The 24,025-nt window shown below is 50.8% G+C and overlaps 1 protein-coding gene and 1 non-coding gene across 2 annotated transcripts; one reads left to right on the top strand and one right to left on the bottom strand.

Moving 5' to 3' along the window:
* Window positions 1-1,828: 1,828 nt before the first annotated feature.
* On the bottom strand, window positions 1,829-18,187 carry LOC116954891 (uncharacterized). The gene is made up of 10 exons (XM_032975702.2): window positions 18,062-18,187; window positions 16,442-16,730; window positions 14,459-15,632; window positions 13,778-14,038; window positions 12,140-12,292; window positions 11,452-11,718; window positions 10,077-10,152; window positions 9,314-9,431; window positions 8,177-8,292; window positions 1,829-7,372 (listed from the first exon to the last, which is right to left on the bottom strand). Exons 2-10 carry the CDS (start codon window positions 16,680-16,682, stop codon window positions 7,271-7,273), a joined length of 2,508 nt encoding a protein of 835 aa, XP_032831593.2. The 5' UTR covers window positions 16,683-16,730; window positions 18,062-18,187; the 3' UTR covers window positions 1,829-7,270.
* A 462-nt stretch (window positions 18,188-18,649) lies between these two features.
* On the top strand, window positions 18,650-18,723 carry TRNAI-AAU (transfer RNA isoleucine (anticodon AAU)). Its single transcript has one exon. It is a non-coding gene; the product is annotated as a tRNA-Ile (tRNA).
* Window positions 18,724-24,025: the final 5,302 nt, after the last annotated feature.

The raw sequence follows: 24,025 nt of genomic DNA, 5'->3' as shown, positions 1-24,025 counted from the left end.
TCTTGTTGTTCGTCTTGTGTTGTTCGTCTTATGGAGTTCGTCTTGTGGAGTTCGTCTTGTGTTGTTCGTCTTGTGGAGTTCGTCTTGCAGAGTTCGTCTTGTGGAGTTCGTCTTGTGGAGTTCGTCTTGCTCGTGGTTTTTTTTAAGTTTTCTTTTCTTTTCCGGGCGTGGGCAACGCATCGGTGTGTGGGTTCCGCGCTGTTGTCGCCGTCAGCTAAAGCTCCCTCGAACGTCGCCGGTTATTCGATGTGGGGTCTTCTTTATCCTCCTCGTCCTCGTCGTCTTCTTTCGTACGGCTTCTGGTGAAGAATGCCGCAAAGCGACAAACTCGGCGATGTTCACGGTCAAGGTGGCTCAAGCCGCCGGGCAACCCGCGTCACGAGCAGCAGCAGCAGCGGTGCACCGCCGTGACTTCTCCCTTCGCACTTGCGGATCCGGGGAATTGCGTCGTGAAGGTCTCTCCGTTCCGCACGGAGTTTTTGAACGTTCCACTCGCGCATCATCATCATCATCAGCAGCTCGTCCGCACCTGCTGCTGCTGCCGCCGCCACGGTTTGAGCAGTGGGCGATGCGGGTTTAGGGGTTGGACCATGAGGCCGCTTCGTAGGAGCTCAAACCCCCGGGGATCTTCGGGGTTGGGTCCCTCGCAGTGAACATGTGTAGGTCTACAATCTTGTCCCTGACATCCTTGGAGAGCTCTTTGGTCTTCGCCATGGTGGAGAGTTTGGAATATGATTGATTGCTTCTGTAGACAGGTGTCTTTTATACAGGTAACAAGCTGAGATTAGGAGCACTCCCTTCAAGAGTGTGATCCTAATCTCAGCTCGTTACCTGTATAAAAGACACCTGGGAGCCAGAAATCTTTCTGATTGAGAGGGGGTCAAATACTTATTTCCCTCATTAAAATGCAAATCAATTTATAACAGTTTTGACATGCGTTTTTCTGGATTTTGTTGTTGTTATTCTGTCTCTCACTGTTCAAATAAACCTACCATTAAAATTATAGACTGATCATTTCTTTGTCAGTGGGCAAACGTACAAAATCAGCAGGGGATGAAATACTTTTTTCCCTCACTGTATGTAGCCAAACCGTGCTAATCGGAGGTGCCGGGGGGGGGGGGGGGAAGGACAAGCACAAACTACGTAGCTATTTTTCAGAAGCGACTTGGCCATCACAAATGAACGCTCAATAAAGCGGCTCATCATCGGTGGGAAATTTAAAGCAGCCAAATTACTCTAAAGGCATGTTTCTAAATGCGGAGGGAAACAACCCGAGGGCCCGGAGAAACAGCCACGTGACCACGGGGAACGGGACCACGCGCAAACTCCAAATATACAGCAGCAGGCGTCGGGGTCGAGCCCACGACCTCCTCCATACCAGGCGATGTAATGGACATCTCGCCGCCGTGGCGAGATGTCTCTTAACGCGACCAAAATAAGCTCCCACCGAGTCGGCCAACCGTTGCGTGCAGAGGAGTTAAAAATCCGCGCACCAAGGCGCCTCCTCCAACGGCGTCACTGGAATCCCAGCACGCTGGCGCGCGTCAGCACGACGCCACCTTTTTACTTTGCGCTCATTTCGTTACGAAGCCAAACGCGGAACGTCAGCAATAGCGGCGATGTCGCCCTGCTCGATATTTGACGCACAGGCTGCTGGGATTCCAAGTCACGATTTTCCCAAAGAAGCCTCCCCCCCCCCCCCCCACTCAGCTTGCAGGGGCGAAACGTCGGACATTCGATGAAGACGTACGAACCCGAGAGCTGTACAGCTACGAACGCGAAAACGCAGCAACAGCAGCAGAACACACGCAATTGACAAACAAGTGTGTCGCACCAGATAAAAAATGTGCTTTATTTCTCAACAATTATAATACAAATCATCACCACCAGCGCAGCCAACGTCTCCCTGCGGGAGTGAAAACGGGAGTGGAATTCGCCTCCACGTGGCCACAACGAGCCAGCAGCTGGGAAAACTCCCCAAGGGAAATTTTTTTTGGGCAAGGGGGTCGCGCCGCGTGGCTATCCGACCGCCGTTGACAACCCACGGAACGGACTCCTCGCTTGGAGTCGACCCCGAAGGAACGATTAGGCAGTTGACCAGCGGCGCGTGAGATATCGACTTGGAACTGGCAAGCCGGGGCGACGTCTGGCCAGTGACGCTCCAAAAGTCAAAACATGCAAGCGAATAACATTCACGCGTTTGGGAAACACAAACATCTTGGATTTACGTTGCGTTCACTTTTTAAAGCCTGGAGCAAATCGAGCAAAGTAAAACTTCGCGTTTTCCGCCGAGCAATCGATTCTGTTTCGTCACGTTGCGCGCAGCATCGCCGTTTTGGCCAAATTTGGCAAAGGTATAAACACGAAGCTATACGCGGGCCGTTCTTACATTATATACAAGACATAAAAAAAAAACAAGTGACCATTTCACAATCATATTCTTGTACGCCACGGTCTGGGATTTGCAAGGGGGATGCATCTTACATGAACGGCAATGCGTCAAAAATCATTCCCACGCACCAACAAAGCGAACGGTCCGTCGGCGCCCCCCGAATCTAATGCCGGAAATTCTACGTTCCTATGACGAGGACCAGGGAGTGGTTCGTAATCCGAGTATCAAAATTGGCAGTCCGGTTTCTGCAGATTGTAGGGTGTTTATTGTGCAGTGCGTAGGGTGTTCGTGGTGCGGCGAGTAGGGTGTTCATGGTGCAGCATGTAGGGTGTTCATAGTGCAGTGTGTAGCGTGTTCATGGTGCAGTGTGTAGGGTGTTCGTGGTGCAGCATGTAGCGTGTTCATGGTGCAGCATGTAGCGTGTTCATGGTGCAGTGTGTAGCGTGTTCATGGTGCAGTGTGTAGGGTGTTCGTGGTGCAGCATGTAGGGTGTTCATGGTGCAGCGTGTAGGGTGTTCATGGTGCAGTGTGTAGCATGTTCATGGTGCAGTGTGTAGCGTGTTCATGGTGCAGTGTGTAGGGTGTTCATGGTGCAGCATGTAGGGTGTTCAAGGGGCAGCGTGTAGGGTGTTCATGGTGCAGCGTGTAGGTGTTCGTGGTGCAGTGTGTAGGGTGTTCAATGGTGCAGCGTGTAGGGTGTTCGTGGTGCGGCGAGTAGGGTGTTCATGGTGCAGCATGTAGCGTGTTCATGGTGCAGCGTGTAGGGTGTTCAAGGTGCAGCGTGTAGGGTGTTCATGGTGCAGTGTGTAGGGTGTTCGTGGTGCAGCATGTAGGGTGTTCATGGTGCAGCGTGTAGGGTGTTCATGGTGCAGTGTGTAGCGTGTTCATGGTGCAGTGTGTAGCGTGTTCATGGTGCAGTGTGTAGCGTGTTTATGTTGCAGCGTGTAGGGTGTTCAAGGGGCAGCGTGTAGGGTGTTCAAGGGGCAGGGTGTAGCGTGTTCATGCTGCAGTGTGTAGGGTGTTCAAGGTGCAGCGTGTAGGGTGTTCAAGGGGCAGTGTGTAGGGTGTTCATGGTGCAGTGTGTAGGGTGTTCAAGGGGTAGCGTGTAGGGTGTTCAAGGGGCAGTGTGTATGGTCTTCAAGGGGCAGCGTGTAGGGTGTTCAAGGTGCAGCGTGTAGGGTGTTCAAGGTGCAGCGTGTAGGGTTTCAAGGTGCAGCGTGTAGGGTGTTCAAGGTGCAGCGTGTAGGGTGTTCAAGGTGCAGCGTGTAGGGTGTTCAATGTGCAGCGTGTAGGGTGTTCAAGGTGCAGCGTGTAGGGTGTTCAAGGTGCAGCGTGTAGGGTGTTCAAGGGGCAGCGTGTAGGGTGTTCATGGTGCAGCGTGTAGGGTGTTCATGGTGCAGTGTGTAGGGTGTTCATGGTGCAGCGTGTAGGGTGTTCATGTTGCAGCGTGTAGGGTGTTCATAGTGCAGTGTGTAGGGTGTTCATGGTGCAGCATGTAGGGTGTTCAAGGGCAGCGTGTAGGGTGTTCATGGTGCAGCGTGTAGGGTGTTCATGGTGCAGCGTGTAGGGTGTTCATGGTGCAGTGTGTAGGGTGTTCAAGGTGCAGCATGTAGGGTGTTCAAGGTGCAGCATGTAGGGTGTTCAAGGTGCAGTGTGTAGGGTGTTCAAGGGGCAGTGTGTAGGGTGTTCATGGTGCAGCGTGTAGGGTGTTCAAGGTGCAGCGTGTAGGGTGTTCAAGGGGGAGCGTGCAGGGTGTTCAAGGTGCAGCGTGTAGGGTGTTCAAGGGGCAGCGTGTAGGGTGTTCAAGGGGCAGCGTGTAGGGTGTTCATGGTGCAGCGTGTAGGGTGTTCATGTTGCAGCGTGTAGGGTGTTAATAGTGCAGTGTGTAGGGTGTTCATGGTGCAGCATGTAGGGTGTTCAAGGGGCAGCGTGTAGGGTGTTCAAGGGGTAGCGTGTAGGGTGTTCAAGGGGCAGTGTGTAGGGTGTTCAAGGTGCAGCATGTAGGGTGTTCAAGGTGCAGCGTGTAGGGTGTTCAAGGGGGAGCGTGTAGGGTGTTCATGGTGCAGTGTGTAGGGTGTTCATGGTGCAGTGTGTAGGGTGTTCATGGTGCAGTGTGTAGGGTGTTCATGGTGCAGCGTGTAGGGTGTTCAATGTGCAGCGTGTAGGGTGTTCAAGGTGCAGTGTGTAGGGTGTTCATGTTGCGGCGTGTAGGGTGTTCATGGTGCAGCGTGTAGGGTGTTCAAGGGGCAGCGTGTAGGGTGTTCATGGTGCAGCGTGTAGGGTGTTCAAGGGGCAGGGTGTAGCGTGTTCATGGTGCAGCGTGTAGGGTGTTCAAGGTGCAGCGTGTAGGGTGTTCAAGGTGAAGCGTGTAGGGTGTTCAAGGGGCAGTGTGTAGGGTGTTCAAGGGGCAGCGTGTAGGGTGTTCATGGTGCAGTGTGTAGGGTGTTCAAGGTGCAGCGTGTAGGGTGTTCAAGGGGCAGCGTGTAGGGTGTTCAAGGTGCAGCGTGTAGGGTGTTCAAGGTGCAGCGTGTAAGGTGTTCAAGGGGCAGCGTGTAGGGTGTTCAAGGGGCAGGGTGTAGCGTGTTCATGGTGCAGTGTGTAGGGTGTTCAAGGTGAAGCGTGTAGGGTGTTCAAGGGGCAGTGTGTAGGGTGTTCATGGTGCAGTGTGTAGGGTGTTCAAGGGGCAGTGTGTAGGGTGTTCAAGGTGCAGCGTGTAGGGTGTTCAAGGTGCAGCGTGTAGGGTGTTCAAGGTGCAGCGTGTAGGGTGTTCATGGTGCAGTGTGTAGGGTGTTCAAGGTGCAGCGTGTAGGGTGTTCAAGGGGCAGCGTGTAGGGTGTTCAAGGTGCAGCGTGTAGGGTGTTCAAGGTGCAGCGTGTAGGGTGTTCATGGTGCAGCGTGTAGGGTGTTCAAGGTGCAGCGTGTAGGGTGTTCAAGGGGCAGCGTGTAGGGTGTTCAAGGGGCAGGGTGTAGCGTGTTCATGGTGCAGCGTGTAGGGTGTTCAAGGTGCAGCGTGTAGGGTGTTCATGGTGCAGCGTGTAGGGTGTTCAAGGGGCAGCGTGTAGGGTGTTCAAGGTGCAGCGTGTAGGGTGTTCATGGTGCAGGGTGTAGGGTGTTCAAGGTGCAGCGTGTAGGGTGTTCAAGGTGCAGCGTGTAGGGTGTTCAAGGTGCAGCGTGTAGGGCGTTCATTGTGCAGCGTGTAGGGTGTTCAAGGTGCAGCGTGTTCAAGGTGCAGCGTGTAGGGTGTTCAATGTGCAGCGTGTAGGGTGTTCAAGGGGCAGCGTGTAGGGTGTTCATTGTGCAGTGTGTAGGGTGTTCAAGGGGCAGCGTGTAGGGTGTTCATAGTGCAGCGTGTAGGGTGTTCAAGGTGCAGCGTGTAGGGTGTTCAAGGGGCAGTGTGTAGGGTGTTCATGGTGCAGCGTGTAGGGTGTTCATGGTGCAGCGTGTAGGGTGTTCAAGGTGCAGCGTGTAGGGTGTTCAAGGGGCAGTGTGTAGGGTGTTCATGGTGCAGCATGTAGGGTGTTCAATGTGCAGCGTGTAGGGTGTTCAAGGGGCAGTGTGTAGGGTGTTCAAGGGGCAGCGTGTAGGGTGTTCAAGGGGCAGTGTGTAGGGTGTTCAAGGAGCAGTGTGTAGAGTGTTCAAGGTGCAGTGTGTAGCGTGTTCATGGTGCAGCGTGTAGGGTGTTCAAGGTGCAGCGTGTAGTGTGTTCATGGTGCAGGGTGTAGGGTGTTCAAGGGGCAGGGTGCTGATCGAATGCATCATGAACAACATCCGATACAGGGAACAAACAAATTAACTCAATACAAAATTGACTAAATATGTATTTTATAATCCCTTTCATACATTTGTAATCGTGAATAAATGTTTACAAGTTTGCGTACCTTTAATTATTATGTTGCAATGTTACATTTACACGTGAAGCGTTCTGTGGTGGCTTTTATCGTTAAGGGGGCGCGCTGCATTAAATAAAGTTCGATTGATAAACGCAAGCTCCGCACACCAGATGTGCTCGTTTTATTAATCCCCAGCCGTTTGATCCGCTTGGGGGCGATGAGCGAGTGGATGTTTTACGCAAGTCAGTTACGCGCCAGTCGGCGTAGCAATGTGTGCGCGAGCACTCAAGCGAGCGCTTCAACGCGTGTGTGTGTGTGTGAGAGAGCATGCGTTGTGCGCGAGGGTTTGAGCGAGTGCATGCGAGTGTAGGGCATGCGAGAGTGAGAAGGTGAGCGAAGGGACGGGCGAGTGCTGTGGGTGAACGTGTCAGTTAACCCCTTCCCCGTGTCCGAGGTGACTGCAAGTTGCAGGGTGGGGTGTCCCCGGTTCACCGCCGAATCTTGGAAATGCGCAAGCGGTTCAGCGCTAATTTTATGGAGAGGCATGGCGTCGGGTTTTGTTTTTCAAGACGCTGTTATTCACCGCAGAGAACTGCAGCGACACAACCGCCGCACTCTACGATAGCTGGCGGCAACACTGTGCCGCCTCACTCCCTCCCCGCACGGCCTTGTGGGAGCATCTGTACCGATAAAGGTATTCTATTTTGTTTTTGCTTCTGGTTCCGTTCGGAAATGGGAAAGGGTTAGGTTAGGAGTGTGCGAGGAGAATCAACGTCACGCGTTTGGAGTATTTGGCTGCTATAAATTTCCCACGTGATAAGCCACTTCGTTGAGGTATCATTTGTGGCCAGGTCGTTTCTGAAAAAGAGCTACATAGCTCAGAAGGCCTTATCGGATAAAATAGTTTTGTTTAGTTTCTACTGTATTTTAGTTGATAGAATGAGCGAGTGGGTGAGCGAGTGAGCGAGCGAGCGAGCGAGCGAGCGGTGATGTGAACGACAGTTTTTGGACAGAGAGAACGGAGATGGGGTACGGGGTCCGTGGGAGGTCACAACCTTTGACCCGATCCTCTGTACTGTGGCGCAGGGGACGGCGTTGACCCGGCAGCCTCCTCCACCAGGTGATAACGGCACACGGGGCACGTGGCAGACTGCCAAGAGTGGGGAAGAGGAGCGCAGTAAAAATGAACCACGCTGACCCAGGGACGCAACTAATCACGGGCAACTCCCAAGTACCGAGGCCGCTCTATGCTGACGCAAGCCAAGGGCAGCGCTCAACTTCAACGGCAACCTGATTCCGGTGGTGGGAATTCCACATTTATATGACGTCGGGGGGGCGGGGGGGGGGGCAGTCTTTCCATTGCTCAAACATCAACTCTTGGTTTCCAAAACAGCAGTACTTATTTTATATACCAGTGAGAGATGATGGGCCACGATTACCCCTGATAAGGAGTTACGAGCTTGCAACATTCTGAAGACGAGCCATGTGCGTTGGCCATAGTTTCTAAGCGAAAATCACCGTGGGGTAATTTGCGAATGTACGCGCATGGGGTTTAAGTCCCTAGCGGCCTCTCAAGGGGCCAGGTAGCTCTGTGGCAGTTTAAACATGCGTGGTTCAAAACAAAGATCTCAGCAAAAACCATCAAACGAAGACGGCCACCGCATCGCGCGGCGCTTTCAGATGCGCTTCTGCGGCCGTCTGGAACGCTCTTCCTTTCGATATTTGGAAGCTGCTGGGAGCTGTGTATTTTTAAATCTTCTAGACTGAATACTCAGTTCGTTAACAACCGTTATAGTTTGTTGTCCTTCTCCCGCACCTCCGATTTAGCACAGTTGGCTACGTACTGTGCGAAAGAAGTTCAACACACATACAGACATGTTATGATTGTTGCAATGGAATCGCTCAAATATATATATAAATATATGAAACAAAATTAGAGTTTGTGTAACGCTACCTTCTTGAGCCACTGCTCGATGCAGGACGTGTGGAAGAGATGGCGGCAGGGCAAGGTGGTGGCTTGATCTGTGCGCACGAACTCGCTGCAGCAAATGGTGCAGATCTGCTCCAATACTGTTTTTTTTTTTGCGTAGGAGACAAAACAGCAGCAGCAGCAGCAGCAGCGACAACCACCATTGCAACAAGTCAAAGCACGGCGAGACTCCATCGAAGCTTTCACAGACTCCTCCAACGGGCGCGTTCCAAACGCGTTTCACCGTCCACTCGCGCGGTACGGCGGGATCGGTCCCGGCGAGGCATTCATCTGTCCAGTGTCAGGGATAATCCGCCCTCTCGTTTCACTTTCTGATCTTAGCGGAATTTATGTAGCGTCTTAACCGAGGCACTTTACATAGAATTAAGAAGGGGTACATAAAAATGTAATGGTGGAGATGAGGTGAATAAAATAGATGGGAGGAAGCAATGGGGGAAAATCTGTGATGATGCGTTAAATTCGGTAAAAGCAAAAATTGAAGACAGTAAATGATGATGAATGGATTGATTATCGCGCCGTACGTGGCCAACCGTGCTAATCGGAGATACAGTGTTGAGTCTATGGGTAGTGTTAGTCTATGGGTACTGTTAGTCTATGTGCAGTATGTATGTATGTTGAACTTATTTCGCACCGTACGTAGCCAACCGTGCTAATCCGAGGTGCAGGGGTGAGTGTGTGGGTGAGTGCGTGGGTGTGTATGTATATATGGAGGAGGCTCGTGAAAGACGCTACTGGGCAGTCGCTCTTCAACAACAACTGAGGGCAGAGGAGCGATGCTCACAACAACGAGCGGAACGCCGGGCGGATAAAATGCTGCACGTTAGCACAGTAGGGGGTACAGCCGGTGCATCTACCGGTCATCTCAGTCAGCCAAGCCACGGCACCGAGACCTCCTGTCAGTGAGCCTTCGACACTTCACATGGCCTAAAAGTGCACCTGGCCTGGCACAGGCGCCGTGGTGACGTCACCATCACTCGTGGCAAATGGCGGGGTATTGGTGTGTATGTTAAACTTCTTTCGCACCGTATGGAGCCAACGGTGCAAATCGGAGGTGCGGGGAAGAACAACAATAATGTGGGGAGTGTGGTTGGTAGCAGATACCATTGTCATTGATGAAGAAGACAGGCAGACTCGATATGAGCTCGCTGGAGGCCGGGGCAGGCTGGAATTGAATCCCGTTGACGTCGGCGATGAGGGCCTGCAGGTTAGCAACGGCACTCTGCGTGGACAGAGACAATAAAAGTAAAAGAACCCTTAGAATAGCCTGTAACAGACTGTCGGGGAAAGTGCTGTTAGCGAGCACCTACGAAGGCCAGCACGGCACACGACAGGGCGTGGGTCGACAGCACCACGCCCGACCCTCTTTGTCTCCCCTGTGGTGATGTTTGCACACTGTATCAGGGACTAATTTGAGGCTGGGTCGACCAAGGGGGAGCACCAGGACCAGTTCAAATAATCGTCACTGGCGAGGGCCGTGAGGCAGGAATCGAACTCGGGTCGCCAGATGGTTAACGGAATTTTTGAGGCTCCCACAAGGCCATGGGGGAGGGCGCATGGCACAGTTTGGCGCCAGCTATCGTAAGATGCGGTCGTACCGCTACGGTTCTCCGCAATGATGTACAATGTCTTTAAAAAACACAACGGCACTACGTCTCCATAAATAAAATTAAGGCTGAACCACTTTCGCATTCCGAGATTCAGCGGTGAACGGGACTCCCCCCCCCCCACCCCGCCAACCTGCAAGTTGCAAGACGTCTCGAAACGGGAAAGGGTTAGGGGTGTTAATGGCCAATCAATGAGCTCTTACACATGGCAGAAGACTGGATCACCCGGGAGAAAACCCAACCCACGCGTGTGTACTTACCTCGAAAACGGCAGACAGCCGATCTTCCCAAGCAAAGAGAGGATAATGTTCTGGGTTGAAGGCCTCGGCTGTCAGACTGAAATGAGAACAAAGACAAAGATCCCCCCCCGTATAGCTTCAATGGACTGCTGGGGCAAGTGCTATTATAGCGAGTAGTAGCACGTTCGAAGGCTGGCACTGTGGCACACGAGGGGGTGGGTGGCCAGCACCACGCCCGGCCGCCTTGCTCCCCAAGTAGCGATGTTTACTGCATGCCACACCAGGTACTCATTTGAGGCCGAGTCGACCTAGGGGAGGCTCAGGACCTATTTAGATAGCAGAGCGGGAATCGAACTCAGGTCGCCGGGTTCGTAGCGTAGTGCGCTAACCAATGCACCACCGCTCCTCACATGCACACGCACGCATGCAATCACCGATATTCTGTCATCGTTTACTACTGTATACTGTACTATAAGACTGCTTCTCTACAATCAACTAAGAATATAAGACTGCTTCTCTACAATCAACTAAGAATGCTCTACAACAGTAAAATATTATATTACATTTTGATTTAAAGCTTTTGTGACTGCAGTAATTCATATTCTTAGCTCTTTCGGTAAAGTCACGTTGAAGGGAAACAATAAAATAATAAAATATATATCAAACAATAAAAATTCTCACGACGTTTCGACCATAACACAAATGACCGTTTGTGTTATGGTATATATATTTTATTATTTTATTGTTTCCCTTCAACGTGACTTTACCGAAAGAGCTAAGAATATATATTATATTACGTCTTATATTACGTAGGCTTAGTTTCCTTCTTGAAAAGTTTTATGTACTTGGAAAATTTGGTGCCACAGGGGCGAGATGTTAACTACCTCGCCGGGTATACAGGAGGTCGTGGGTTCAATCGCGACCCTGACGCCTGCTGTATATTTGGAGTCTGCGTGTCTCTCTTTCGCTGGTCGCGTGGATTTTTTTCCGGGTTTAGAGTCTTTGGCTACTTTAAATCTCCACACGATAGGTAACTTCCGTTGAGCTATCATTTGCCATAGCCAGATCGCTTCTGAAAAAGGTCTACATATCTCAGTGGGTCTTACCTGGTAAAACAAAATAGCTTAGCTGAATAGTTAATTCTAACATCCATTTTACCATCAAATGAGATGAAATGTAGGCGGCAGACACTAGAAATTATACAATCGATTCGTGAATAGAAATATTAGGGAAATCTAACAAACTATTAACAGTTCAACAGTTTAGTTTTGGTGAACAATGAGTATAACTCTCCGATAACCCTCATATTTGATTAACCGGCACCCTCCATTCCGCATGGGTGCCGGATAATAAACGGATCATTTGCTGCACGTAAAAAAAAATACAAATCTCTCACCTGAAGTCGGACACAAACTCGTTGCTGGCCATTGCCGTGTCTGCGGAATTGAAGAAATATGCCTCCCCCTCCGAGGCATCATCGCCATCATCATCGTCGTCGTCGTCACCGTGACCGTCATCAGCATCATCATCATCATCATCACCACGGTCGGCGCCGCCACCATCGCCACCATCGCCGCCATCGCCTTCGTCGTCACCGTCGTCGCCGCTGAAGCGCAGCTCCTCTTCACGCAGCACCCACGGTGGTGGCCGCTGCAAGAGATTCCTGAGCGGGAGAGAGACGGTGGAGAGGGGGGGGGGGGTGCCGAGTTTTAATTTGGCGACAAGACAGCCTGCACAGATTGAGCGACGTTTCCTAGTCTCTGGATTTAATATGGCAAATCGGCCTGTTAAAATGATGTAACCGTGGAATTTCCAGTCCACCGTATCATCCCCTCAAACGGCAGGGGTTTTCTCAGGGCAATCTGAATTCGTCCCACGTGATGCCAACGATGCAACTGGCCAAGCACCCCAACGCAAGATCCTCCCAACAAATGGTGAGGCTTTTCGTCGGCAAGATCCTGGCACCTCCGATTAGCACGGATGGCTACGTACGTTTGGCGAAAGACGTTCAACGCACGTGAGCGAGCGCGCGCGTGTGCGTGCAGACGGGGTGGGCGCAAAAGCGTCGTGAAAAAGTTTCCTACCTCAAGCCTTCTTGGGCGAGATCGCCGACGTCGATCAAGGAGGCGTCGCTAACGGCCGGGGTTTCTCCCTCCGACTCGTCGTCGTCGTCGCCGCCGTTGAAGAGCTCCTCCAAGGAGCCGTCATCGCTCGACATGTCCAGGACCAGGGGTTGCCTTGAGGATGAACAACGCAGACGCGCGGGAGACGCGCGAGCGCATGCGGTTTAGAAGGGTAAACGAGGCGGACACCGACGCTGGTACGGGCCGTGTCTCTGGCAAAAACTTGACGCCGGTTTTTTGGGTTGGGCCGTTTGTGTTTTTTTTCTTCCCCCCCACGAAGAATCACAATCCGCAACGGGCACAACGCATCACCTCGATAAAATAAAAATAATAAGAATCGTAAAACGTGGACATTAGTCGATGACCTTAACTGCTTAATCAATGACAACGCCAATCAAGATCGCAATACACACATCGACTTGCACATGGAATGTATTTTGATTTATGCAAATTATACTTTGTATATCTTGTTTTGAAGCTTTCGTGACTGCAAGAATCCATACTCCTTGGTTCTTTCAGGTAAAGTGACGTAGGTAGAAAAATTAAATAAAAAATATATCACGACGTTTCAATCGCAACACAGTGGAACTGCTGAACCAGCTGCTGGTGATATATATTATATATATCACCAGCAGCTATTGTTTGTTTTATTTTTCTACCTACGTGACTTTACTGAAAGAACCAAAGAGTATGTTTGTATATCTTAATATCTAGCTGGGTCAAAATCTTGGTTGGGGGGGTTGACTCATCCGTCTGGGACAGGCAAAGTGCGAAACACTTTGAGGGAGAAGTGAACAGTGGTTGTCCTCTGGATAGACTCACCCCTGCCATAGGAATGTGGAATTACCACCGCTTAACGCTGATTAACAGGTAATGAGCAAATTGAACAAATAAGAGAGAAAGGGACGGAAGGTGCGACACGTAAAAACACAGAGACGATGATGATCATAATGGAATCTTAAAATTTCATTATGACCTCCAAGCGTGACTGTTGTGTGTAGGTGCGACATGGCAACACTGTAAATGAATATTCCTCAAACAAGTATATTGTACGCGGCAATGTCGTGAATATGCATGGTGTTGTGTGCACGCATAAATTAATATATTTTTTAACTCACTTGAGAACTTGGATTAACTACAGGTAAGTAAAAGTAGGGTGAGTGTGTGAGTGAGTGCAGGGTGAGTGTGTTTGAGTGTAGAGTCAGTGTTTGTTAGTGTAGTGTAAGAGTGTGTGTAAGGTGAGTGTGTGTGTGTGAGTGTAGGGTCGGTGTGTAGGGTGAGTGAGTGTAGGGTCGGTGTGTAGGGCGAGTGCGTGTAAGGCGAGTGTAGCGTGAGTGCGAATGTAGCGAGATTGTGAGCGAGTAAAGGTTAACTGTGTGTGAGTGTAGGGTATCTGTGAGTATAAGGTGACTCTGTGCGAGTGTAGGGCGAGTGTGTGTCAGGGGAGTGTGTGAGTGCAGGGTGTAAACCAAAACTCGGCCTCAGGGTTTCCAAACACAGGGTCTCTGCGGTGCGGGCTCAGTGTCAGTAATAAAAAAGAGCTTGATAGCTCATCGGATTCCTCCAGTATCAGTAAATATTCCAATCGTGTGGACGTACAAAGCACGGTGGTAACTGTCGATCGCGAGTAAGAGCCCCAAGTCGTTATCATAGTCGTCGTCGTCGTCATCCACGTCATCCAAGTTGACGTGGCCCTGATCGATGATATCATCGACGTCATCATAGTCGTAGTCCATGTAGGAGATGCTGTTGTTGTTGCTGCTACTGCTGCCGCTGATGAAGGGGACCCGCTGATCCGAGAGGGAGAACGTCTCCCAGCTCGAGTCGTCCGAGTCGCGCCCGTCGCCATCCTCCACTCCGCTGTGCGACACAGCGACACACGCACACAAAGACTAAGATCCCACCCCCGTATAGCTTGCAACAGACTGTTGGGGCAAGTGCTGTTAGCAGTTGCACCTGCGAAGGCTGGTATGGCACACGAGGTGGGTTGACAGCGCCACGCCCGACCGCCTTTGTCTCCCTAGTGGCAATGTTTTTAACACCGCACCAGGTACTCAATTGAGGCCAAGTCGACCTAGGGGAGGCCCAATTGTCACTGGTGTTGGCTGTGACTGGGAATCGAACCTGGACTGCCGGGTTCATAGCGCAGCGCGTGAGCCGCGACACTGCCGCTCCCAACAGCAGCACAAAGACAAACACTGTGAATCTACTCGACATTGTGCAATGTGCGTGTTTGTGGTGTGCGAGTGGTGTGTGTGTGTGATGTGTGCTCGTGTTCACCTGCTGTCTCTGTCCGACTCGGGCGACATCTGAGCCCATGGAGTAAGCAGGGACAACAAGATGGACGCCGATTCGTCCCTGTCGGCAGCCCCGTTGCTTCCAGCTTCCCCTCCGCTTCTTGCTTCACCATGGTCGCTTCTGGCTGCTCCACGACTGCTTCTCGTTTCTCCAATGCTTCCGATTCCTTCAAAGTTTCTCTTTTTCCTGCTGCTTCTCGCTTTCCCTCTGCTTCTTGCTTCCCTGCTACTGCTCCCCGCTTTCCCGCCACTGCTTCTTGCTTCCCCGCTGCTTTCATCATCCCCACTGCTTCGTTCTCCCCTGCTGCTTCTTGCTTCCTCGCCGCCTCTTGCTTTTCTGCTGCTGCTGCCTCTTGGTTTTCCATTGCTTCTCTTTTTCCTGCTCATGTTGACTTCTCTGCTCCTGCTTCTCGTTTCCCTACTACTGCTTCTTGCTGCCCTAGTACTTATCTTCATCACGCAGCTTTGTCCGTCGCCAACAATTCTCTCTCCTCTGCTACTGCCGCTTACGATTCCCCCAACAGAGCTCGCTTTTCCGATTCTGCATCTCGCTTCCCCGTTGCTATTTCTTTCCTCTCTGCTGCTGCTTCTCGACTCTCGGACGTTTCTCTCCGTCTTTGTGCCTCGAATTCGTCCACCGCTGCTTCTCCCAACTCTGTCATCCCTTGCATCCCTGCTGCTGCTTCTTGCTTCCATACAGCTTTTGGTTTCCCTGAAACCCCCCTTCTCTCTGCCGCGTCTCGCTTCCCGGCCACTTCTTGCTTCACCAGCGCCTTGTCTTGTTTGCTGCGAGCTGCGACCCGCTTCCCCGCCGCTTCCCGCTTCTTTCTCCGGACGTTCCTCCGAAGCAGCAGCTGTGGCGGTAGCGGCGGCAGCAGCAACGGCCTCCTCAATCATCGACCTGAAACCAGAAACGTCACAACCGCTGCTGCTGCCTTCGTTTGAAGATCTGCTGCGCTTGCTACATTTCTTCCGGACTTTCGGGATAGCGCCACCAGTAGCGGCAGCAGCTGAGCCTGCAGAAGCAGCAGCGGTAGCTCCATCCCTTGCGGCTCTGCTGCGAGTGGAGCGTCGAGGAGGCTCCCGCTTGTTAACGGCGGGCTCGCAATCTCCGTCGCTGTCGGGACGCTCGCCGGCGTAGCAGTGACCCCGCAGATCTGTCGGCAAACACAGTCTGGTGCCATTATGTGGGCTCGTGGTGGCAAGGGGGGTGGCCTCAATAAAACAAAAAAAACACAAATAATCAAAAATACGTGTTGATTGGGCAATAGAAACATCATACACTGTCTATCTACGCAGAATGTGGGTGAATACAAAGAATGTGCCGTCTGTTTTACTGATTGTTAGAGTAATCAGTTTATTGCCGACGTGTTTGCAGTCACGTGGGCACTGAGTCACCTTTACTCGAGGGATGCACCTTTCATTTTTACCATCTATTAAACCCTCCCCCCCTGCTCCCCACCCGTTCCCAGCCCCCTATCTACCCCCCATTATGCTAGTTATCTTATCCCTCATCCTCCCCACAAAAGCTTTCATGCTCCCACTCGCAGAGGACCTGCATTTTCCCCTCCGTTAAACCCTGGCGCGCCGATTTTGGGATTTTTTTTCCTAATTTTTTTAACGGTGCCGAGTGATATACAGGGCCTAGATAGAGCGTGTTGCCGGCTGGCCGGTTAGCTCAGTTGGTTAGAGCGTGGTGCTAATAACGCCAGCACGCATCGGTTAGATTCCTGTAGGGGGCCATGTGGTAGTTTTATTCATCTATATTTAAAAAAAAAATCTAATTAAAACAACAGAATTATTAATCATTAGAACCCTACCTCTTGCAATGGGAAATTGTTCATATGCAAATTTCACATGCGCCGATTTGAAAAAAGTCCACGTTTGAAAATTCCCTTCACGCGCATCACCCAAATTGCCCTCCACCACCTGCCTCTTCTCTCGCACACTCAGAAACACAGCGCACCTGGCCCGTCGCACCCTCGTCTCACACGCGACGCAGTGGTGGCAGTGGCGGCGGGAGACGCGGAGATCCCGCCAGGGGGCGGTGTCGGCGGCGGATGAGGCGACGCTGGAGTCGCCGTCTCGGCGTCAGGGGCTGCCCGCTCGGGCCGGAAGCCAACGTACGCGTGCCGGCGTCCGTAGCGGTGCCCACTCAGCGTGGCGTGTCGTGCCGAAGATGCCGGCTTCACATACTGCTGGCCCATCGCCGCCGCCGCCACCGGCGGCGGCTGCTGCTGCTGCTGATACTGCACCTGGGGGTACAGGCCAAGGCATCACGTTAAAGAGGTTATCACCGACTTGCGACTGCTGTCTCTCGATGCCAGATCTCGCAACTGCGCATGGACGTAAGTTGAACTTCTTTCGCAACCGTACGTAGCCAACAGCTCTAATCGAAGTGCGGGGAAAGGACAACAAACTAAACAAAACAAGAAGTTCCAAAGACATTAGTTTGTCAACCTAGACGACGATGATTTAAAAGTGCCTTAGCTCCCAGTGGCTTTCTAATATCGGAAGTTTGAGCGTTCCAGGCGGCCGCAGATGCGAATCTGAAAGCGCCGCGCGATGCGGTGGCGACCGTCTTCTTTGCTCGATGGCTACTGCTGCTGCACCTGGGGCAGAGGTCAAGGCGTCAAGTTCAAGAGGTCATCACCGACACGCGACCTCGCTCTCTTGCTGCCAGACCTCGCAACTGGCAGTGCCACAGTCAACGCCGGATTGCACAATGCTGATAAGAGTTCGTGTAGTTCTGCGAATCCTCTTGTTGGTTTAGGCGCACCACAAAGACTACAGTGGTGGACTCTCTACGGCGCGGTCCACAGTTTGGTTTGCATGGCCACAATCGCATTTGACTGTGGCGCGGTGTCTTTATAATACTCCGTTTACGAAGATCTGCACCACAGGCCTGGTGATGTTCCGACACGGTCGCCGATTGCTGCGACCACATTAACGCGCGCACCGCTAGATCCACCACTAGATGGAGGGGCATTTCTCAAGTTTATCGCGAGCGTTCGTCCGAGGCTCGCACTGTGGTCATGATGTCCACAGGTCAACCCTGTCAAAATCCACCGCAGGTTTTCGCTTGCGCCGGTCGTGAGGGCGACTCGTGCAGAGCCGCGCCTCGCTGGCCCACCGCGCGTTCGTGACGGCGCAGAGCGTTGAACGGGAGGCTCTGGAAACGCGGTCCAACACTGTATGTGTCTGCATGTGCGTGTGGTGGTGGACTTCTTTCGCACCGTACGTGGCCCAAAACCCGTGCCCGACGGAGGTGCGGTGGACGGACAGCGCAACTAAATTCTTGAATGCATTATTTTTTTCGGCCTTGCTTTAAAAGTGCATTTAGTGGCTATTACTACCCGATACCGGCAAGTTTCGTTTTGAACATTACAAACATACGCAGTAATTATGCTAATTAAGTTAAAGTATTGATAATTTAAAACATTTTAATCAGACTTTTGTTTTCGGGCCTACCTTGCCCGCGGCGGCTAGTCGAACAGAGGAGGCAATTTTTTTTTAAACTTTCTTTTTACACAACGGACATTCGCCCAACCGCGCTCGGGTGTACATCGCCACGCGGAACGCTCACCTCGCGGTTTAAATCGTGGCTCGACGCTCGCAAAGCGCCGCTTATAACGCGGCTCGCTCCCGATTCCAAGCGGCAACTTAACGCCGACAGGGAGCCGTTTGGATTTCCCACTCTGTATAAGTGGAGGCAGCGGCGGGGGGGGGGGAGTTGCGGGTCACGTGGGGCGCCGTCCGTCTAATCGGCGCGCAGCACGCGCTTATCCGGACTATGTATTCGGAAAGTCTCTTCGTTCCCACGGCGACGGTTACTAAACCACGTGATCGATCGTTATTTTTTCTTATTTTTGCTTCACAATTAGTTGAAGATCGATGTGTCACAGCTTTACTTTTCGTAGCATGTCGTCGAATATTTTTGGAATAAAAAAACATTTAAGGCCCTTACACAGAGGCGTTGTTTTCTGTGTGCCTATGTGTGTCTCTCTCTGTGCGTCTCTGTGTTATTTCTATTTGCTTATGTGGCTGTCTCCGTGTCTCCTTGTCTGTGGTTTGTCTCTCAAATTTAGCAACGTAAATATTGTTTTAAAGTAACATCGTTCACCCGTGTTGTACTGAGTGATATATTGGGCTTAGGCGAATCGGGTTGCCGGCTGGCCGGTTAGCTCAGTTGGTTAGAGCGTGGTGCTAATAACGCCAAGGTCGCGGGTTCGATCCCCGTACGGGCCACGCAGATATTTTTATTGTAAAAATATAGATATGCCAAACTAATACCACTATTCATCATTTTGAAACTATAAACAAATAAAAATTTTATGTAAAGCTTTCGTGACTGCAGTGATTCATATTCTTGGTTCTTTCGGTAAAGTCACGTTGAAGGGAAAACATTTTCTTATTTTATTGTTTTCCCTTCAACGTGACTTTACCTAAAGAATCAAGAATATAAACAAATTGTTTTTATTTTACTCATTGTTTTTTTCGGTAAAGTCTGTAAATTAGTAATTTTATGCATTCACGAAAGCTTTAATACTTTATTGTTTTTATTTTACCAGGTATGGCCCTCTGAGGTATATAGCTTTTTTATCAGCTACTTTGTCCACAAGTGATAGTCCAATTAAGTGGCTTATCGTGTGGAAATGTATCGCAGCCAAAGACTCTAAACGCGTGGTGTTGTCGATTCTAAATGTGGAGGGAAAAACCGAAGGACCCGGAGAAAAATCCACGCGACCACGGGGAGAGAGACGCACAAACTCCAAATATAAAATATGGGAACTGTTTTAACATCTTAACACCTAAATTTGGATTTAAAGCTTTCGTGACTGCAGGGATTCATATTCAATGAGCCACTCTGTCTACAGGAAAGCTACCCATACGGATGCTTACCGGAAACCGGATTCCCACCACCATCCATCCCAGAAGAATTCCCTCATCAAGACTCTGCACCATAGAGCCCAATGCATATCCGACCAGGAACACATAGCCAGTGAACTCAAGCACGTACACCAGGCTCTAGGGCTAATGGTTACTCCGACTACACAATCCGCAAAGCTATCACTCCAACCATGAAGAAGGACCCTCTTGAGCCTTTCAAAACCATCACTTTACCCTACATTGCGGGGATCACACAAAAGATCTCCAAAATCTTGAATAAACACAAGTTCCAGGTCCGATTCAACACATTACATAAAATCCGTGATCTGGTTCCGTCTGTAAAAGATGTGATTCCGGACACACAGTACCCTGGCATCTACAAACTAAGTTGCCTCTGTGGTAGTAGTTACATTTGAGAAACCAAACGACATGTCTCGGACTGCATTCGTGAACACAAAGCAGACCTAAAACACGATAGGACCAACACCTCGGCCGTGGCAGATCACTGTTATAATTAAGTAGGCTCACATGACATTGACTTCTCCAAGACAGAGGTTATTTGCAAGCCATCTGGCTACCATGAGAGATTCGTTCATGAGGCTATCCACATATACAAACACAGAGACAATTTAAACCGAGAAGATGGATTCTGGCTTAGCAATCATTGGAAGGATTTGATAAACCATTTCAGGTCTTAATTGATTGATCACGCTTAAGGTGGCTTTCAGACTGCATCCATTATTTTCGTCTCCCCCCTCCTCTTTTCCGAACATAGATGGACTCGTCCTTCTAAACAAACTGCCAAATCGCTCTCCGTGGTGCTAACGTTAAAAAAACGCCACTTTTTTCAAATTTTCTTGCTGTGGTCTTCACACCTGATGATGATTGCTTGTGCTGCAGTCGAAACGTCGTGATAATTTTATTGTTTTATATTTTTTATTATTTTATTGTTTCCTTTCTACGTGACTTTACCGAAAGAACCAAGAATATCTTAACACCTGTTTTATTGCCAGAAAGGTTAAAACCAATTTTTATTATCATATCCAAATATACAACAGGCGTCATCGTACCGATAACTCTTTGGTTCTTTCGGTAAAGTCACGTGGGTATAAAATAAAATAAATAACGACGTTTCGGGCTCAACACAAGCGTCCATCATCAGGTGGGAGAGCATGGTCTGCAATGAGAAAGCATGGTTTGCAATGAGAAAGCATGATCTGTAATGAGAAAGCATGATCTGTAATGAGAAAGCATGATCTGCAATGAGAAAGCATGATCTGCAATGATAAAGCATGATCTGAAATGAGAAAGCATGATCTACAATGAGAAAGCATGATCTGCAATCAGTAAGCATGGTCTGCAATGAGAAAGCATGATCTGCTGCTGCTGTCCCACCTGATGACGGACGCTTGTGTTGCGCCCGAAACGTCGTGATATATTTAATTTTCTACCTACGTGACATTACCGAAAGAACCAAAGAGTATGGATTCCTGCAGTCACGAAAGCTTCAAATTAAGTCAGCACAGCTGTCAACCCCTTATCAGTGCCCCTACCTTATTAACGACCAATTCAGACCTTATTGGTCACCCCGTGCCCCTTACAAATCTCAACGTTTATCTTACAAAGTCCCATCACAAGGGAGAAACACAAATAGACAACAAAAAGTATGTTTCTAATCAACAAAAACAGTTTTATGTATTAATTGTGATAATTGGTGTCAATGATGCTGCCGTCTGTGATATTGCATGCTGATGCTGCTGCTTGCATGACATGTGGATGCACACGCTCATGTTGTAATGTACAACAATACTCCCCAGAGGAAACAAAACAAGCTGTCACTCGACTTTTTTTGTTTAATTGGCCGCCCGATGTTTGTTGTTGTTGTTGCCATATTGAAACGGCTGTACGCCGTAAGGACCTGAACGCTCAATATCCCTGTGCAAGAAAGGAGACACACAAGATCCAAACACACAGCAGGCGTCAGGGTCGGGATCAAACCCACGACCTCCTGCGGACCAGGAGAGGTAGTTAACATCTCCTAGACACCGTGATGATGATGAGAGAGACGCACACACCACGACCTCCTGTACATCAGGAGAGGTAGTTAACATCTCCTAGACACCGTGATGATGATGAGAGAGACGCACACTCCACGACCTCTTGTGCACCTGGAGAGGTAGTTAACATCTCCTAGTCACCGTGATGATGATGAGAGAGATGCACACACCACGACCTCCTGCGTACCAGGAGAGGTAGTTAACATCTCCTAGCCACCGTGATGATGAGAGAGACGCACACACCACGACCTCCTGTACACCAGGCGAGGTAGTTAACATCTCCTAGCCACCGTGATGTGATGAGAGAGACGCACACACCACGACCTCCTGTGTACCAGGGAGGTAGTTAACATCTCCTAGCCACCGTGATGATGATGAGAGAGACGCACACACCACGACCTCCTGTACACCAGGCGAGGTAGTTAGCATCTCCTAGCCACCGTGATGATGGTGAGAGAGACGCACACACCACGACCTCGTGTGTACCAGGAGAGGTAGTTAACATCTCATAACCACCGTGGTGATGATGAGAGAGACGCACACACCACGACCTCCTGTACACCAGGCGAGGTAGTTAACATCTCATAGCCACCGTGATGATGGTGAGAGAGACGCACACACCACGACCTCCTGTACACCAGGCGAGGTAGGTAACTTCTCCTAGCCACCGTGATGATGAGAGAGACGCACACACCACGACCTCCTGTACACCAGGCGAGGTAGTTAACATCTCCTAGCCACCGTGATGATGATGATGAGAGAGACGCACACACCACGACCTCCTGTGCACCAGGAGAGGTAGTTAACATCTCCTAGCCACCGTGATGATGATGAGAGAGACGCACACACCACGACCTCCTGTGTACCAGGAGAGGTTGTTAACATCTCCTAGCCACCGTGATGATGGTGAGAGAGACGCATACACCACGACCTCCTGTGTACCAGGAGAGGTAGTTAACATCTCCTATCCACTGTGATGATGATGAGAGAGACGCACACACCACGACCTGCTGTACACCAACAGAGGTAGTTAACATCTCCTAGCCACCGTGATGATGATGAGAGAGACGCACACACCACGACCTCCTGTACACCAGGAGAGGTAGTTAACATCTCATAGCCACCGTGATGATGATGAGAGAGACGCATACACCACGACCTCCTGTGTACCAGGAGAGGTAGTTAACATCTCCTAGCCACCGTGATGATGATGAGAGAGACGCACACATCACGACCTCCTGTACACCAGGAGAGGTAGTTAACATCTCATAGCCACCGTGATGATGATGAGAGAGACGCATACACCACGACCTCCTGTGTACCAGGAGAGGTAGTTAACATCTCCTAGCCACCGTGATGACGATGAGAAAGACGCACACACCACGACCTCCTGCGTACCAGGAGAGGTAGTTAACATCTCCTATCCACCGTGATGATGGTGCGAGAAACGCACACACCACGACCTCCTGTACACCGTGATGATGATGAGAGAGACGCACACACCACGACCTCCTGTGTACCAGGAGAGGTAGTTAACATCTCCTAGCCATCGTGATGATGATGAGAGAGACGCACACACCACGACCTCCTGTACACCAGGCGAGGTAGTTAACATCTCCTAGCCACCGTGATGATGATGAGAGAGACGCACACACCACGACCTCCTGTACACCAGGAGAGGTAGTTAACATCTCCTAGCCACCGTGATGATGATGAGAGAGACGCACACACCACGACCTCCTGTACACCAGGAGAGGTAGTTAACATCTCATAGCCACCGTCATTTGCGATAGCCGGGTCGCCTCTTTAAAAACAAAGACATGCTTTGTGGGTCTTACCTGGTAAAATTAAAATAAATATTTTCGTTCGTGTAATAGTTTATTTCGTTATCTCGTGGAGTAAAGTCTTACTGCTGGCAGTTGTCGCTGGAGGGAGCCATATGCCCTCATTAATGCTGCAATGGAATTTGGAAGGCGAACGTGAAGCAGCATCATCATCATCACCAGCTGCTGCTGTTGACTGGGTCCGTGTCACAAGATGTGCCTGTAGAACTACACAAAGACAAAGATCCCCATATACCCTTAACAGACTGTAGGGGCAAGTGCTATTAGCGAGCATTTATGAAGGCCGGAACGGTACACGAGGGGGTGGGTGGTCAGCAACACGCCCGGCCGCCTTTGTCTCCCCAGCGGCGATGTTTACTACACACCGCACCAGGCACTCATTTGAGGCTGAGTCGACCTAGGGGAGGCCCATGACCGGTTCAGATAATCGTCACTGGTGTTGGTGGCCGTGAGCGGGAATCGAACTCGGGTCTCTGGGTTCGCAGCCCACTAACCACTACACGCCCGGTCCCTTCTCACGAACACACACACAAACATAACCCAGCACACACACACATACCCCCCCCCAAACACACCCCCCCCGCCACACCCCCCCCCCCCCCACACACACACCCCCACACCCCCCACCCCCCCCCCCACACACACACCCCCCCACACACACCCCCCCCCACACACACACACCCCCACACACCCCCCCACACCCCCCCCCCAACACACACACCCCTCCCCCCACACACCCCCCCACACACGCGTGGGCGT

Source organism: Petromyzon marinus, chromosome 57, assembly GCF_048934315.1.
Source record: "Petromyzon marinus isolate PM22_M1 ecotype Great Lakes invasive population chromosome 57, UKy_Petmar_22M1.pri1.0, whole genome shotgun sequence".
Classification (NCBI taxonomy): Eukaryota; Metazoa; Chordata; class Hyperoartia; order Petromyzontiformes; family Petromyzontidae; genus Petromyzon; species Petromyzon marinus.
Note: the sequence above shows the minus strand (reverse complement) of the source record. Positions and strands in the feature narration are given on the sequence as shown.